At 42.7% G+C, this 17,221-nt stretch overlaps 1 protein-coding gene across 3 annotated transcripts; it reads right to left on the reverse strand.

Annotated features, from left to right (window-relative positions):
• Nucleotides 1-388: 388 nt before the first annotated feature.
• On the reverse strand, nucleotides 389-16,616 carry LSM14B (LSM family member 14B). Of its 3 annotated transcripts, none has more exons than XM_074969674.1 (10): nucleotides 16,282-16,616; nucleotides 9,284-9,447; nucleotides 8,702-8,837; nucleotides 8,103-8,219; nucleotides 5,670-5,825; nucleotides 5,408-5,485; nucleotides 4,395-4,556; nucleotides 4,053-4,206; nucleotides 2,145-2,321; nucleotides 389-1,749 (listed from the first exon to the last, which is right to left on the reverse strand). In XM_074969674.1, the coding sequence occupies exons 1-9, from the start codon at nucleotides 16,400-16,402 to the stop codon at nucleotides 2,150-2,152; spliced, it is 1,260 nt and encodes a 419-aa protein (XP_074825775.1). In that variant the 5' UTR covers nucleotides 16,403-16,616; the 3' UTR covers nucleotides 389-1,749; nucleotides 2,145-2,149. The 3 variants fall into 3 exon arrangements, with proteins under 3 accessions (XP_074825775.1, XP_074825776.1, XP_074825774.1); XM_074969673.1 differs by having other exon boundaries at nucleotides 393-1,749; nucleotides 5,658-5,825; XM_074969675.1 differs by lacking the exon at nucleotides 8,103-8,219 and having other exon boundaries at nucleotides 391-1,749; nucleotides 5,658-5,825.
• Between the last annotated feature and the right edge of the window lie 605 nt (nucleotides 16,617-17,221).

The following is a 17,221-nucleotide window of genomic DNA, read 5'->3' on the forward strand; positions in this document are numbered from 1 at the left end:
GGTTTCAGATGCATGATGCTCAGAGATGCTCCATCAAAGATGAACAGTAGTCAAACCGACTCTCCAAGGATAAGCAGCGCTGAAGTCTTCATTGCCACTGAAGCAAGAGAAGTGGCCATCCAAAATGAAGGGATGGAAATATGAAGCTGTGGAGGAAGTACAGATCTGTCGAGTGGTTTCATACAAATAAGTTACACACAGTTCTAGCTGTGATTAACACCAAGCCCACCCTTCATTAGATACTAGGTCTCTGGCTTATTTCAAAGCAGAGGTTTCAGCCATTAAGCCACTGAGTAACACTCCTGCAAGCAACCAACCGTTAGCCATTTACAGGAACAAAAATAGGAGAAGTGTTAAACATACACATGTTTATTTATTACAATTTACATTACTCCATAGCAATGGGGCAGCTCTGTTCTAACTCTTAATGAAGTCCTAACAAAAATAAATCCAAGCTTTTACAGTAACTTAGTCGATGCATAAACTAAAACTGGCTATGTAATGGGTTCAGTTATCAAAGTGCTTTTTCAACAAAATTCCCCATCGTGAAAAGAACACATGCCTATAACTTATAAGCTTAACCCACTTATTCATGCAAACAAGTTTATAACCCCTCCCCCACAATTTTCCCCACACCTCAACAAAAAACACGAACTATTTACAGTTTGGGGGGGGTAGAGAAATTAAAAAACACCCATCCGATAAGCTTCATTACATGGGTTCCCCTTCCTTAGTTTAGGGAAAGCAACATTCTATAGTGTTCCATCACAGAGCCTACTAGTGTACATAAAGCTGTTTGCAGTGTATACTGTCTACACAATCTGGTACTGTTGGGGGGCAATAAGTCATAAGCCATTCCTCAAATTGCTCCTTTTGAGATGTTTCTCCACCTTTATTCTTGCTTAGTTTACAGGTAAGCTACTGCAAAAGCATTTAACAGAGTATTTAACACTGCATGTAGGAGATCACTTGCTGTTCTAGCACTGTTTTAATGAGTGAGGATACACAGCATAGCACTCTCCCCTACATAGAGCCTGGCTAGTTAGAGGCTTTGGGCTCTTTCCTCCAAACAGGACTTCAGAGACAGCCCCAAGTGACTGATCTTGTGCCATTGCATGGAATCATGCAGTACCTCTGAAAGAATAGTGGACTTGCAAATAACTGTACAACTTTTTCCCCCCCACTATCACATGATCAGCAGCCACCCAGTATTCCCAAGTCACACTATACACAACCCCCTTCAGCAGTGGAAATCTGTATTTCCAGACACCACATGGTATTGAAGTTATGCTGCCTTAATGAGCGATCAGCAGCAGCAAAGGGTACATTTGGTTGCTCAGAACAAACAAGTTAGCTGGTTTACTTCAAGTAAGCTTTGGTTCTGTTTTAAAGAAAGTTAAAATAGCATGATCTTCAGGGTACAGAAAGGGAGTTTTACTTTGTTTCAACTACAGCATCCTTTTAGAGTCCCAGAAAAAAAACCCACCATATTTTAAGTTAGCCTGCACTTCGGAAAATAAAAAAAAGACTCCAAAAGATAATCCTGAACACATTCCCTCTTCCAAAAACGGTCCAGCTCTTAGACGCTGGTTCAAATTAAGCTGAAGCCCAAAACACTAGCTGTACATGAACTTCTGTAATTGACTTTCAGACAGTAAACAAGGACTTATTCTTATCCCACATTGGTGCAGCAGTTAGTTTTCATCCTATATACATAATTTTCACCTTCATGGCAGAGGAATTTAGAGCCTGCAGAGAAAGAGAGTATTCGGTATCAAATAAAGGAGACCAATCCCACCTCTTTCCCATCCCTGCCCACAGAAACACTAATCTGAGATTAGTTCCCCTGGTCAAGCTACACTTGCTCAACCAAAACACAAAACACTGAGATTGCATTTGCATTCCATTATCTTGGAGGAAGGCAAGGGCCACTTTTATTCAGACTTGGTCAGAATGTCAGCCCCAGCAAAGAATAACCACGAGTGGCATGATAATGATATTAAGACTGCTCTATCCAGATCCCACCCGATATTAAGAGAGCATGAAAGGTGCATCCATAAGGAATCACCTTGGTCTGCTTGCAAAACTAGCAGCCAAGTTAAAAGTTGAACAGATATTTAGACAACATTTGCTACAAAACTTGCCTCCATTACACTCTTCCAGTACCAGCTCTGTGAGTTGTTTGGTTTCGCCGTGCTGCTCCACTACCCCTTCCACCTCGAAACCCACCACGAAAGCTACGTCCACGAAGAAACCTGCCAGACACGCCAAATGTCTCTGTATTAAGCTTTCTTTCTTCAGCCCATGTTGTACGCCTGGAACTGAACAAGAGTCAGGCATGAATGTTACTCAGAAGATGGTTTTGGGGAAAGTCCATACCACCTGGGCAGGAGCGAGGAACTCATTTTACAGAGATCTAGAAAGCCTGATGTACTGCAATCTGCTTTCTCTGCACCCTTACTCAAGTCACATATCAAGTGATAGCTCAACTGTCATCTTGTTAGTTACCATTTCACCCCAACTGGAAGCTGGAACCACAAGTGCCTTAAAGGGACTGAACAGTCCTGTTGTTTCCAATAGTGCTGCAGTAACCTCCACCTGTTTTCCTGAAATGTTATTGGTACTTTTAGAGCAATTAAGATCTACCAAATTTCAATCATGACAACCAGGAAAGGAGAGACTGTTTTAGACCAGCTTTAGTAACTAGAAAGCACTAGATTCCTCCTTCCCCACAAAAACGGTAACTATATCACTATACAGAGACAGGATTATATTTCCTAGTTCCACTTTCAACAAATGAGACTATCAAAGTTGGGCTTGAGTGCTGACACAGATAGATCCTTCACTTAAGTCTCATAGTTTAAAGATTCAGAATTACAGTAGCCCCTAGAATCAATCAAGACCAGGGCTGTTGTGCAAGCTGTACAAGAACAGTTCCTGAACTCAGGAGCTTGCAGCCTAAATAAGGGAAAAAGAGGGTACAAGGAAACAGCTGAAGTGATTTGCCTAAGGTCCACACAAATTCAGCAGCAGAGCCTGGATTAAAGCATTAGAGGTCTGACTTCTAGAACAGAACTCTACTTTAGACCTTGCCACCCCTCCCCCGCAAGATAAAGATGAACATTGATTACTTTGCACAATTTATATAGGAAGAAAAATAGAGTGCAATTAGTGACTTAGAGGGATAAAAATGCAACTGTTAACCAAGGAAGTGCAGCATACAGTAATGGGAGAGGAGGGGGTTTAGAACTTCAGAAACAATCTAGGACAATCTAGCCACCACTTGTCTGTAAGGAGACAGGAATGGATAGGTGACCAGGGGATTAATATTTTAAAACCCAGGATAACTTTTTTTAAAATGGACATTTAAGGGACACAGATAGTTTAGAGCCAATGTTTTAAATAAAATCCTTAAATTAAGGAATTATCTTTAGGAAATTCTAATGGAAGCATGGAACAGCTTGGATTTAGACTTTCCCCTACAAACACTGCAGCACTTACATGGAAGAACAGCAAGCAACTCCATAGTCTTAATGGAACAAATTCAGGTTTGGAGGACAAATGGTAAAGACTAAGCAGAAAAAATTGGGTAAAGACGTTTTAAGGATATTTTAAAACAGTTTCTAGAATGTCTAAAAGATAGTGTAGTTTATGATATCCCAATAGTTTACCATTTGGATGTCTTGTGTTCACATCTGAGTTTAAAGCTTTTGGCATATCAGATGTGAACAAGTGTTAGGTTAAGTGAATCCCCCTCCCCCCCCCCAAAAAAAAAAAAACAAACAAACCAAGACTGCAATTTGTTCTAAGATCAGATATCAGTATTTGAAATTTTAGTAGCATCTAGTGAGCTGTCAAATTCTGTGGCCACATGCCTTTCAAAGGCCTGGTTACTGATCATCCAAAACTGAACAGAAGCAGCCTTTCAAGATGCAGAGTTTCAATTATCCATATTCCTACAAAGGGCTAGGCATTACCTAGCATAGAACCTCTCTAAGATACTGCCTGCACTAAGGGGCATAAGACAGGCTGAGCTTCAGAAAGCTAATTACCTGGATTTTAGTTCTGAAGAGATGTTGTCAAAGAAAGACTTTGATTTATCATAATAGCAATTGGGTCCAAGGAGGTCTTCATCTGCATTGCCATCATTCTGAGTTGCTACTCCAGGATCACTCTTCTTTTCTTCCCCTGCCTCAGCTTTGTCATCTGAAGATAGAAGATTAATTACACACTTCCTTGCTGCGTACTGAAGAGCCATCAGTTTTCTTGCTCCTTCAAACTAGATTGAGATTCTTCCCTATTTTAATCAATCATGTAATTTCTCAGAGCAAGAGGTTGTCTATACGCCATCCTTAAAGTTATCAAATGTAAATGGCTTTACTAGAGACACAAACCTTTAAAGTTCAGTTTCTTCTTGAATTCTTTATCAAGTTCTTCTCGGTTGAACTGTGCATTTGCACTTTCAAAATCAAAGTCACCTTCAAACTTTATTGTGTTTTCCTTCACAGTGGCTGGTCTATTTTGTCCTCTAGAACGATTTCTGGTTCTCCTGTTTCCTGAAAGCAGGAGAGTTTAAACACTTGGTAACGCGTAGGAAGGTTAATGACTTGGTCAAGGCCAGAGAAAACCAGGATTAGAACTCAGGAGTTTCTGGCTTCCAGTCCTGTGATTATGCCACACCTCTTTGAAAGAGACGTCTGATCTTCACTGTAGAAACACATTATAGCAATACTTTTAACATCCAAGAATGTTTTCCAAAAAGTTAGTCTTACTGTTAAGTTAGATGACTACAGCCAATTTTCCCTGCCAGCGTTGCATTCAACTACTCTAAAGATAATGCCAAGCAGTCTGTGGTGAAAAAACTAAATTAAAGTTTCCCAAGGAATCTGAAGAAATTTCAGCCCATAAATCCACACACATTGGGATATGTACAGATTTCAGGAAACCCACACAAGGCTGGAACCAGTTACATGGTTCTTTACAATACATGAGGAAGACAACTTAGATAAACTGTGATAACATGGTCTGGCTGGTTATGGCTACCTCAAATCCCTTTTGAAGATCCTTACACAGTATGAGGGGTAGCCTGTGTAAAGACAACAATTTATAGCAAGTTTACATGCGTAAACCTGAGTTTCAGGGGAGATACAACAGAGCAATTCTCCCCTGGTATGTTCTCTATGGCTCTGCAAGGTTTTTGTAGAGGAACCTCTGGAGCTAAGGAAGCATTACTTCTGCATACCTGAATGCTCTTTTGGCTGTGGTTTGTTCCATGTGCCCCCTTTATTTTATTTATTAACATGGTGCTGCTCATAAGCATCTTATGTTAGCCATTATTCTCAATTATATGAGCAGAGAATTGGAGTTCTATACAGCAGTTTGTATGTTTAAGGTCAAGTTAGCCTACCCGATCTTCTCCTTTGAGGTCTTCTGTTTTCATCATTCACCTGGCCCTGAGTTTGCACAGGTGGTGGCTGAACTGTATCTAAAGCAAACAGGGAAAGGAAGACTGTTTATAACCCAAGCATACAAAGTTAGCTTACCTTAGAAGTTGAAAGTTAACTCATCAAGCAGGCTTAAGGACTGTTCTAAGTTACTTCAACATTTTTCTGAAGGAAGCTCTACCAAATACTCATTTGAAAACAAGACTTGTATACCATTTGTCTTACTACTTTGCGGAATCTGCCGACCATTGCGTTGGATCCCAGAAACTACTTTTGCTGGGGGTGGCTTTTTTTGATTCATGTTATCAACTGGACCGGTCTGAACAGCCTGCTCCACCATGGGGCTTTTGCGTACTTGGTGAACCAATGGGAAGCCAGCACCTGGAAAAACAAAGGGGTTACTACAATAACTAGTTTTTTAGTTGCATTCCAGGAAGTACTGCATGCAAGAAATATGCCAACATTACTCCTGAACCTCCATGATCAAAAACAGATTTAACAATACCTGCGCAGAACCTCCTAGGCACTTCCATTATTCTGCTATGGGGGTTTGCAATGCGTCACTACACATTTGAGTAAGTGCTGGCATACAAGTTTCGCCCCATGAGCTCAGGGCCATAAACCAAGTCAACAATGTCACTCTTGAAGAATGCAAAGTTAACTATTACTATAAAGTAGCAAATTGGTAAGGACAAAGTTAATATGCATATCAAATTAAGAAGTCACTATATATGCAATAAGCTTCTAAAATGTACAAATTCCCATTTCTCTTCATTAGGTATTCTTGTTTGTATATGATTTTACAGAATAAGTATATTTTTTAGCTAAAAGAAGCTTGCTTCAGACTTTTCCTGAAAGTGCTTCGTTTTCAAAGTAGTTGAGAGTGTCTCAATGTGCATAACCTTTACTGCATCAATAGCTTGGTCTTACTGTACTCAGCTTTTTGATAAGCAGAACCAGATTAACGTGGCATCCATGTCAGATCTATTGTTAAAATAAATGTTTAATGGCTCTAGTAGTTATGGTTCATCAAGTACAAGTCATATTTACATGCATTTGGAAGTCCTTCCATAAGGACACTACATCAAGTAGTTGGGTATGGTTAAAAAACCACCAAGAAAACCCAGAAACAAGTTAAAACTAGTCCAGTCTCTCAATGTTTCCTAGATATTAAAGCATACAGTACAGGAGTTAGAGGGTAACATTTCAACCTTAACCAAGCTCCTGGACTTTTGTTTCAAGACTTTTTTTTATACTATGGCACATTTAGGAATGTATCTTGATGGTGTGAAGTATAACAAGCCATATTAGAAAGTCAGAATAAGTGTTCAGACAAATACTCATTCCCTATGATTGCAAAGAAGTTAATGTTTGGTACTTTGAGACATCACACACTTAACTCTTTATATGAACATAAAATTTGATGAACAGAATGTTAGGTAGTTTTGCATAAGTGAGGATAGAGATATTTTCTTCATGCAACTGGTTCAGTTTAAGATCAAGAAATGCATTACACTATTACACGAGCCAAGCCATTGCTTATTTTAGTGCATCCTGAATCTGCATTCTATTTCTAGGATTCTCTATTGTGCCACATACTAATCTAGTACACACTTAAGACTTCCACAAGAATAAAGCAGAAATAATACCCTTAGAGTATGTCTAGATATTAAGCCTTCCCAGTAGTTACTGTCAGCAAGCAGCACTTTGAAGCTTATTTTAGTTGGATCTTTGATATGGTACAGAGAGATAGAGATGGGCCAAAAAGAGGGGGGGCTACACACATGCATGCTTTCCAATTTGACCCAAGCATTTTTTTTAAGTGTAGATTATAAGATTCATGACAGCTACCTACATATGTGGATTGTACCCACATTATTTGCCCTGAAAACACTGCAAAGCTCTTCAACCTAGTTTTCCCCTTAACCTACTTTTGAACTGGATTCAATATAGTGCATAAAATTTAAGATCAAACGGTCACATCTTAGCTCAGATATGATAGTTTTCATGAATCCAGATGGTCAAACAAGAGGTTCAATCAGTAAAGCATGAATACTGCATTCATGGCCCATGTCAAGTGTGGAATGCATTCAAAAATTCCTCTCCAACAACAAATGGGAGAAGGCGCTAGTATTTCCTTAAGGGCCTAGCTAATTAGCAGTTACCCCACAACTTAGTATCATTATAGCCCTACCCGGAAACAAAATTTTATCTGCATCTTTTTTGATCCACAAAAATGATCTGTGGATATCCAGAGATATAAAGCAGATATCCACTGATTTGTAGGGCTCTAAGCAACATTCCTTCCTCTACAGAAAGGAAAGGTCTACTTCATGCCATTCTGTAAGTTGGCAATAAATATCTATTGGTATGTCCCAACAAGCAAACATCTTCTGCAGCCAGCCTTCCCTGCGAAGACTAACCACTATCCTGTACTTGTTCTCCTTCCCCAGCCCGCCAATCAATTCTTCTAGAGTAGTAGTAAGCCAGAGCGCTAACAAATGGTCAACAAAGCAAGAACTAAGAACGATGTATCCGTTTTGCTATATAGTTACACATAAGTACTGTCATTTTGAGAGGGTTAACAAGCAGAACAGAATGTTTTGCAAACACCATGCAGGTTCTTCCAAATATTTAGAGTCCTCAAACTGCTGTTACCCTTGGAAGAGAGCTGATGTGGCTCGGAAGACATGTCAGGCTCTGAAACAGGTTGTGGAGACGGAGAAGAGCTAGGGCTGGAAGCAGCTGCTGATGTTGGAGGGCTTACCAATTTCTCTAAAGATACAGAGGGGAGAAGAGAAAGCAAAAAAGGTACACAAATAAGGCAAGGTAGTTGAGACACTGTGAGGACTTGGAAAGAGATACAAGAAGTTACCTAGAATAGTACTGAGATGCTACATATTTGGAGTCAATTCTCTTTACCAGAGTGCAGTATATGCAGGGCATCTTAAACTAGAAACAGACTATGTCCTCATTAAGTCAATAACCAAATGTTTAAGCTTATATACAGTACTTTCAGACAGATGCTAGTAGACTCATACTGTTCTTACTGTCTCCACACACACTTCTTAATTTAAGATTTTTTAGAATGAAGCCTCATTTCATAAGGCTGGTTGCTTTAACTGCTGACAGAGGATACAAACAGTCAATTCAGAAAAATGTAGTTATTAGTAACACTAGGGCACAAACCATCGTGTAACCATGCCTTAAAGATGGGGTTACAATTTCAAAGAGTACATCTTCAAGCTTTTACTCACCTAAACCTAATGAAGCTGCATATTGCTGGCTAAGTAAAGAGCTGGCAGCAAGCTGGCTGTAGGGTTGCATGCCTCTAAATGGACTATAAGGCACATGTGGCTGGAAGGATGATGTAGAGGCAGAGCCCAGTGAAGACTGCATAACAAGATAATAGTGTAAGTACATTTTCACTGACTACCCAGCAGTTTCTGAACTCTTGTATTTCCTGTTTCCCCACTGTCCTTGCAGTGGGGGATTTAGTGCTTAAGGTACTAAAAGTAACAAGGTTGTTTAAAATGTAAATGAATTTATGAAAATATTTAAAGATAACTTACTGTGGTGATTACACCTGGGTCTATTAAAATCTGGACTGCTTACCAGGTTTTCAATGCTGCAATACTTTGGCCACAAAGATTGAAGGGAAGTATTTGGTTGAAAACCAGTGTTTCCACTTGAATTATGAAAGTTCTTGGAAACATTTACACTGACCTTCAGTTTTGTAACACCATCTTTATAACCTGAAGACTTGTTTAGGTCAAGCTTTGAACTGCTAGTATATTGCCTCAAAACTTTCTACCATCATTTAAAACTGAAATTCTTACCTGGACAATGGCAGGATCCTGAGGCAGAGTATGTTGAGCTTTAGGAGGTTCACATACAGTAATGTCTTTGATGTCACTTCCCCGGAAAATTATGTATTCATAAATCTCTTCTCTTGGAGGAGCAGGTCTGTCTGTGGGACGGTCTTCAGTACCAAATGACCGCACTTCAGCATTTAAGAGAGAAAGTAGTAGATATTAGCCTCTAGTAGTACTGCAACTTATTTCTCCAGCACTATATAGTTTCAGGTGAAGTTTAGCTTTATGCCACAGCAAAGGGCATGTACTCAAGGCTCTAAGTATCCCTCCTATATATATATATACATATACATACACACCCCATCTCCCCAATAAATCAGGTCACAATGTTAGAACAAACTCTTCCTGACCCCCACACATCTGATTTTTCTAAAGCCCACCTCAGCAGTAGTCTATGTAAACAGGTGATTCTTAAAGTCAATGACTTGGCTATTTTGTATTGATGAAGCCTGTTTCTAAGGTGAGCTGCCATCGCCCCCTTACCCAAGGCTGCTCTACTGTCCGCCTCCTCTTAAACTGGGATCCAGCTTGAGTTCCTCCAACCACCACAACTGTGGCAGAATAGCACAAGAGGGGCCATCTCAAGCAGCAAGGTCCCAACTACAGTTGAGCAAATAATTGATTCTTGTGTTCACTGGCAATTCCAAAAAAAATTAAAAAATAGTTTGGGGCCAAACATTTGCTGAATCTTTCCAAAGAGTCAAAAACATCCCAGCTTGATACCGCAGCCACATTTTGGGCAATCTGACAAAAGCAAAGGAGGACTAGATTCACAGAACACCTAGGAACAGCAGCTCCCTGATAACCTTTAGTCCAGTGGTTTGGGTACTCACCTGGGCTGTTCTTACAACTATCACTGGGATAGGGAAAAAGTGAGGTTGACTCTCATCTGGTGGTTTATGCACTCACCTAGAACGTGAGATATTCAAGTTCTAGTTCCTGCTCCAATGACTAGTTTCTTTATTAAAAGAGTGAACAGCTGCAACACAGGAGATGGACAGGTTTCAGAGTAGCAGCCATGTTAGTCTGTATCTGCAAAAAGAAAAGGAGTACTTGTGGCACCTTAGAGACTAACACATTTATTTCAGCATAAGCTTTTGTGGCATGCATCCGATGATGTGAGCTGTAGCTCACAAAAGCTTATGCTCAAATAAATGTGTTAGAAAAGGAGTACTTGTGGCACGTTAGAGACTAACATTTATTTCAGCATAAGCTTTCGTGAGCTACAGCTCACATCATCGGATGCATGCCACAAAAGCTTATGCTCAAATAAATGTGTCAGTCTCTAAGGTGCCACAAGTGCTCCTTTTCTTTTTGCAGATACAGACTGAGAAAGCCTCATATCAGAATCTGTCATAGACCAGTGGCAAGGGTACTGGCCTGTGATGTGGAAGACAAATTAAAATCTCTCCTCCTACCCCTAGAAGTATTTTGTGACACTAGTTTTCCTTTGCTTTTGGCAAAATGCCTCCCCCACAAAAAGTCAAGTATAGCTGAAACAAAACATTTTGTTTTGACATTATCAAGATAGAGGTTTTTAAAGTTTTTTTTATTACTTGGTCAAAACTATTTGATGAACTTGGCACAAATTCATTAATAATATTTGTGGTCAATCCAAAATTGTTTTCCATAAAAAGAGATTTCACCCAGCTCTAGTCCCACTCCATTTAAAGCTTTAGAGTTCAAACCATGACCTTATATTTAATTTAATTTAGTTTTTCAAGAAAGAGTGTGGTAGGTACAGGTAAAACACAAGTTAACGCACATTATTCACCTCTCTCCACTCCCAGAGCTGAATGCCATTCGTTTCATGATTAATATATATACTGCCTACCTTACACCTTAAGCAAAGAACTCAAACACAATTGAACTTCGTTTTGTGAACACTGAGCTATCACTAAACCGCAAAGTTGCACCGAATGGACTTCTAGATTTGCAGTTTCTTGAAGCACACAGACTAAGATGTTGCTCGTGTTTGAGCAGGACTAGTGTCGATCATATTCTTCTTACAGGAGAATGCAGAGCACTACATTACCTGGCACATCCTTGGAACAGGGCTAGGACACTAGTAACTGATTAATGCTCCTCTGTTCCAGCACTGCTGAGTCTGCAAAAGCCTTTTAAGCTACTTCAAAACACCATAAGCTAGAGGTGCGATTCTCCTGATTGAGTATACATGCTCATGCTAGTTCTCAGTGAGCTAGCACAAGTATAAATAGCAGTGTAGCCACAGTAGCATGGGAAGAGGATGCACAGCTTAGCCATGCCAAGTACATACCCACCTGTTCCAGGCAGGTTCGTATTTGGCACAGCTCAGCGGTGTCCACTGCCATTACCAGAGCTACTGCAGCTATGCTATTAATACTCACGCTAGCTCAATGAGTGTTAGTGCAAGCATGTGCACATAAGCGGGGGGAAATCACACCTCTAGTTTGTAGTGTGGACATAGCTTCAGTTTGAACATGTCCCCCCACCCAAAGGGCTGAATAGCAAGATTCTACTTTATACTTCTCTCATGCACTATTCATGCAATTTGGACACTTGTTATGTAGCAAAATTTTGCTACCTAAAACGGATCTTCAGAAGATTAGCACAAGCTAGAGATTTTGTATTTTTCATACTCAGGAAGAGCAACTGAGACCTCTTATCTCATCCCATCTAACAGCTTATAAAAACTGACTGCTTGTCTACTTCCAGAGAAACAGTCTCAAACATAAGTGTTTTCAACTTAATCCCAGCGTATAACCGAACTCTTGTTTATGTTTAGAATCTAACAAGTAAGGTATGTCATCCACCTTTTCTAAATGTAAAAGCCAGAAACCATGCTAAACAAAGTGGTGATAATACTGCAGCTTGATGCTGACAATCTAGCTAATTATCAGCCAGCATCACCTCTCCACAGCCTTTCCTAAAAAAGGGAAGATAATTCATTATCTAGATGCCTTTGATCACCTTAACCCTTGATCAATAGGGCTCTAGACTGGTACAGTGAGACTTGTGATGGATGAAGACTAGGCGTCCCATCAGGCATTAGATCAGCTGCCTCTGATACAGCTGATTACAGCCTGAATTGTTGTCTCACCAGCTAACCCTAGCAGAATAGACAGTGCTGCTTGTCAGTGGCTTTATTCCTTTCTCAGATGGCTCTCAAGAGCCAGTTGAAGGAAGCTGCTCTTCTTCCTCAGAAGCAGTGAGGAGTGCTGCAGGGTGCCATTTGTCACCTTCTTGTTCAATGTGTATATGGAGCCATATTTGGAACAGGGAGCAGAACTTTCAATAGACTGATGAGACTCACCTGTACATCTGTCTTGTCCAACTTCTGTACTTAATCTGGTGTTTAGCTGAAACTGGAGCATGGATGAGAGCAAACTGACTGATGCTCAATGCACATAAGAGGTGATGATGGACTGGGGAAAGCAGCCAGAGGTAACAATCGTTCTGAGTAACACAGTAACCCAGGCAGCTTACCATCTACAGCTAACTAGAAGGCTGCAACCCTTCCTTTCAGATTTGTACTTTGCCACTGTTCTCCATGCACTTGTTACCTCAAGATCAGACTACTGCAATGCATTCTACATGGGGCTATACTTATCAGGGCCTGTAGCTGGTGCAGAACACAGCAGCTTGCTTACTAAGTGGGACATCTCACTGGGAGCATATGGTACAAAAGCTCTGGGATCTGCACGGGCTTCCCATCAGTCTCCAGGTGGAGTTTAACGTGTTTTCATGTTTAAAAGCTGAAAGGGTCTGAGACCAGCCTATCCGAGGGACTGCCTCTCTCCCCATGCCATACTATTATATGTGCAGTCAGCAGGGGCTACCCAAGCTGGATCACCTCAGAGAGGTAGCAGTTTGCAGGGTGTTCTGTGATAGCCCCAAAACTCTAACTTGCTCCTCCCTTGGTCTGAAATAGCCTGAATGTGGTGACCTTCCAGACACACTGCAAAAGAAATGTCAGTTTTAGAGAAAATTGAGGCGATACATCCCAAAATGATAAGGGGGTGCAAAAGAGTTTCTATAGATGTCTGGGTTAGTTCCTGCTGAGATCTTACTGCTCTAAAATGTTAGGACACCTAGAACATTGGACAGAAGTCTGTTATTGCAAGTCTTTTAAATTGACATTGTTACATTTGCTAGTTATCTGCAATTTGAGAGATTCTGTAAAGAGTTCAAAATGCTTCTCTACTTCTCTAAACAAATCAATGTCTTATTTATGAGCTACACTTCTGTCACAGTGGCATGGGTCTAAGTATGACTGCAGCACTATTACTGTGGTCAGGCATCAGAAAACACTTTTGACATAAATCCTGTAGTTTAAGAAATCTTAGTCTCAGCTCAAAAGCAAAATTTGATTTGAAAAACGTATAAAGTAGCATTTTAACAATGGAATATGAATCTGCCAGTTAAGAAGTTACACAGATGCCAATATGCTGCAGGCAGTGCACCAAATTAAAAAAGTGACCAACATCCAAAATACTTTTAAGACTTATAGATTTCTAAGGCAAACAGCATGTATTTTCCCCCACTAATTTAATACACATGAAGACATTCTTCTGGTAGAGGTCCTGTGAAAGGCACTCACTCCACTTAAGCACTGAAGTAGTGAACGCTAGGTGGAAAACAAAGGCTACAGAGGAGACTGCTGCATCCCACTCATTACAAAGGAGGCTCTGAATCAGCAGTGTAGATAGGACATCGGTAAAGAAATTGCGTGTGTGTGTGTATATATATATATATATGGATGCTAGGACCCCCGCTTAAAGGGCAAAGCAGACATAGCCCTGCTGTTCCAGCTGACAGACAGCCTTGTTGGCATCCAAATGAATTCCATTCTCTTCTCCTAGCTTCCTTACATATGTTACTCAGGCTTTGTAAAGCATGTGATGAAGTACATAGTGTTAGACACATGCATGTTTATGTGGAGGTAAATCCTGATCAGCTACATCTCATTATTTGAAATTAGTCCGATATCGGAAATTCAAAAAACTCATTTTAAGTAGGTTTCAAATGTCCAAGTTAGATTTTCTTTATCTGCAATTCGGCACATAGGAACTGTGGACCAGGAAAGACTGCCTGGATCCCTTGAATACTTCCCAGTATGATAAGATGAGGTCCTTGAATCTGATGCAGTAAGACATTGCTGGTGGAAGGATTAAAGTTTGAGAGACAGGAGGAGTTCAATGATTTTAGAAGTAACATTTTCAACAGACTGGAAAGGAAGAAGTGATAGCAAGGAAAGTTAGACATGACAAAGGGCACAAAGTCTTTTCCCCCATTAGGAAAATGAGGAGAGGGTAAAATGTGAAGAGAGAGAAAGCAACAAAACTAAAGATACAAGGCAGAGACGAAGGAAGAAAACCAAAGCTTACACTGAGATAGGAGGCTGGGAATACAAGGAGGATAGTGGAGGTGATGGTTAGAAAAGCATCATGGAACAAATCTGGTTTGAGAGACTTATGAGATGGCAAACAGACTTAAGATTCTAGTCAGAAGCAAGTTTGGGAGTCACTTGTGTAGGTGGGGTAGATGAAAATAAGACAGCGAAAGTCTAGGAGAGAATCAAGATCAGTATGCCCAAGGACATATAGCAAAATAAGGAGTAAGTGAAGAAGCAGTCTGCAAGATAGGAGAACCAGAAAAGCATGGAGTGTCAAAAACCCAGGTAAACAGACTGAAGAGTATACATAGGATTTAAGGGCACTACATAAGAGATTACTATTCCAGAATATTATACAGTTTGAATGCAGTCCAATTCTTGATCACAAGTATTAAAATGAGGAATCAAGATTTAGGTTTTGTACCTTATTTTACTAAAAAAAGGTAACAATTTAAGATTCTTCCATTTCCACAAACACTCTGATCGGTTACTCACCCAATCCAAACATTGCAGAATAATGCTATCATCCAAGTAATAGAAATTATACTGTTACAACAATTTAGTCATAAAATTCTGTTCTAAGAGAAAGAAGTGTGGTTGTTTAAGACTAACAGGGGAACTGCAGATACTAGCAGCTCTTTCACATATTTTCTTCACAAAAAAGCTGAATTGCTGCACTATGCTTGAGAAATTAAACAAGTGTCCAAAAAAGGCCTTGTAATATTCCCACCAGCCTCTAAGTAAGGTGTAGTATATCCAGCAGTTAGCTCTCCTGTGACTATTTGACTTTCTTGCATTGGCCCATTTGCACTACAAGCCAGGCTCACTATGCTGCCCGCTGTAGCTCTGGCACTGTAAAGTAATTAATCAAACGCTGAATCACGAAAGGGGCCACAGCGAAATGAACCAGCCCCGGCTGTAATTAAGGCTTTGCTCCTCAGTCGGCCCCCGCACTTGAGCTTGGGCAGGTTGGTAGTTCAGAGCTGGAGTCCGAGTCAGCCATCCCCAGACTGAAACAAGATGCGGGGTCCCTGGGGCTTTCGCCAGACCACCGCGGCAAAGCAGCTTGGCTCCAGCTGCTGCCTGTTTACACCTCCCTCGCCAGGCTCATTGTTCAGGCGGGTGGGGGCTGAAAGAGCCTCCCAGACCCCGGGAGAGAGAGTGAACACGGACTGAAGCCGAATTCCAGGCAACATCGGGAGGGAGCCGCCTCGGAGCCACAGCAGGGAGGCGCTGCCGGGGCCCACAGCCCCCGAGGCCGGGGGCGGCCGGCCAGCCGCGGCCGGCCAGCCGCGGCAGGTTTCCCGGCCCCTGCTCAGCCGTCTCCCCGCGAATGGGCCCGGGCACGTCGTCTCCGCAGCCCCCCTCCGCCCCCGCATCGCTGCCGTCGGCGAGGCGGGAGGCGACTCTCGGCGCCCCCCCTGTCCCGCACCAGGGGTCCCACCGCCCGCCGGTTCTCCACCGAGCAGCCGGACGGATGCCTAGGCCCGACTGCCCCGTCCCTCCCAGGGCCGGCCCCGCGGTCTGCTCTGTGGGGAGAAGCCGCCCCCGCCGTGCGGGGGATGCCTGGCCCGGCCGCCCTCACCTTTGGCCAGCGCCACGGTGGAGTTCTCGGTGTCGATGGTGTAGAGGATGCCCTCGTAGCGGATCTGCGCCTTGGAGATGAGGCTGATCTTGCTCCCGATGTAGGGGGTGCCCGAGCTCATGGCTCCGCCGGGGCCGGCCGCGCGGCCTGGCTAGGGGCTGAGGAGAAAGCGGCAGGAGGCTCCGCTCGGTGGCGTAGGCCCTGGCGAGACGCGGGGGAGAGGCCGCTCAGGTAGCTGCACTGCCCGCCCAGCCTCGCCCCCTCACACACTGCGGAGTCGGGAGCCCCGCCGCGGCCGTCGGCGCCTTATATAGGGCGGAGGGAGACGGGGGTGGCTGGGAGGGCGGGGGGGGGTTCTGGTGCGAGATGGCGCATGCGCCTCTCTCCATCACTGACCGGACGGGAGAAACCGGGTCAGACGGCAGTCACGTGATCCTGCGGGCTGTGCGTGCCACGTGCGCCGCGGGGCGGAGGGCGCGTGCCGGGACCCCGCTCCGGTGCCGACACAGGGCAAAGCGTAGGGCTGTGCAGGAGCCCACTGTCAGCATGCACTCCAGAGGGGAGTACGCCCCCCCCCCCCTTTGGGACCCTCCGCGCTCCTCCCGTGCTCCAGGACCGCAGGGTGAGAAGCCCACCCACTCAGCTGTCCACCACAAGCATTAAAACTGTTGCTGGTCAGGCCCCCCCCGCTCATGAGATTCTTAAGAGGATAAGTTTGGGGCTCTGTTTGTTTGCCTTCTGGTGGTTAAGCTTTGAGGTGACCCTTGGGTCACGCCCTCCAGCTTGTCTCTACAACTGCAAGGGCTAGAAACTTCCTCCTGGAAATTTAAATTCTCATCTTTTGCCGTCGCTCCAGAAGCTGTGTCATTAAGGATATCACAAGACACGCTATCAGATCACCAGAGATAGCAACATGGACTGTAGGTAGCTGGGCCCTGTG

This window comes from Natator depressus, chromosome 13 (genome assembly GCF_965152275.1).
Source record: "Natator depressus isolate rNatDep1 chromosome 13, rNatDep2.hap1, whole genome shotgun sequence".
NCBI lineage: Eukaryota > Metazoa > Chordata > Testudines > Cheloniidae > Natator > Natator depressus.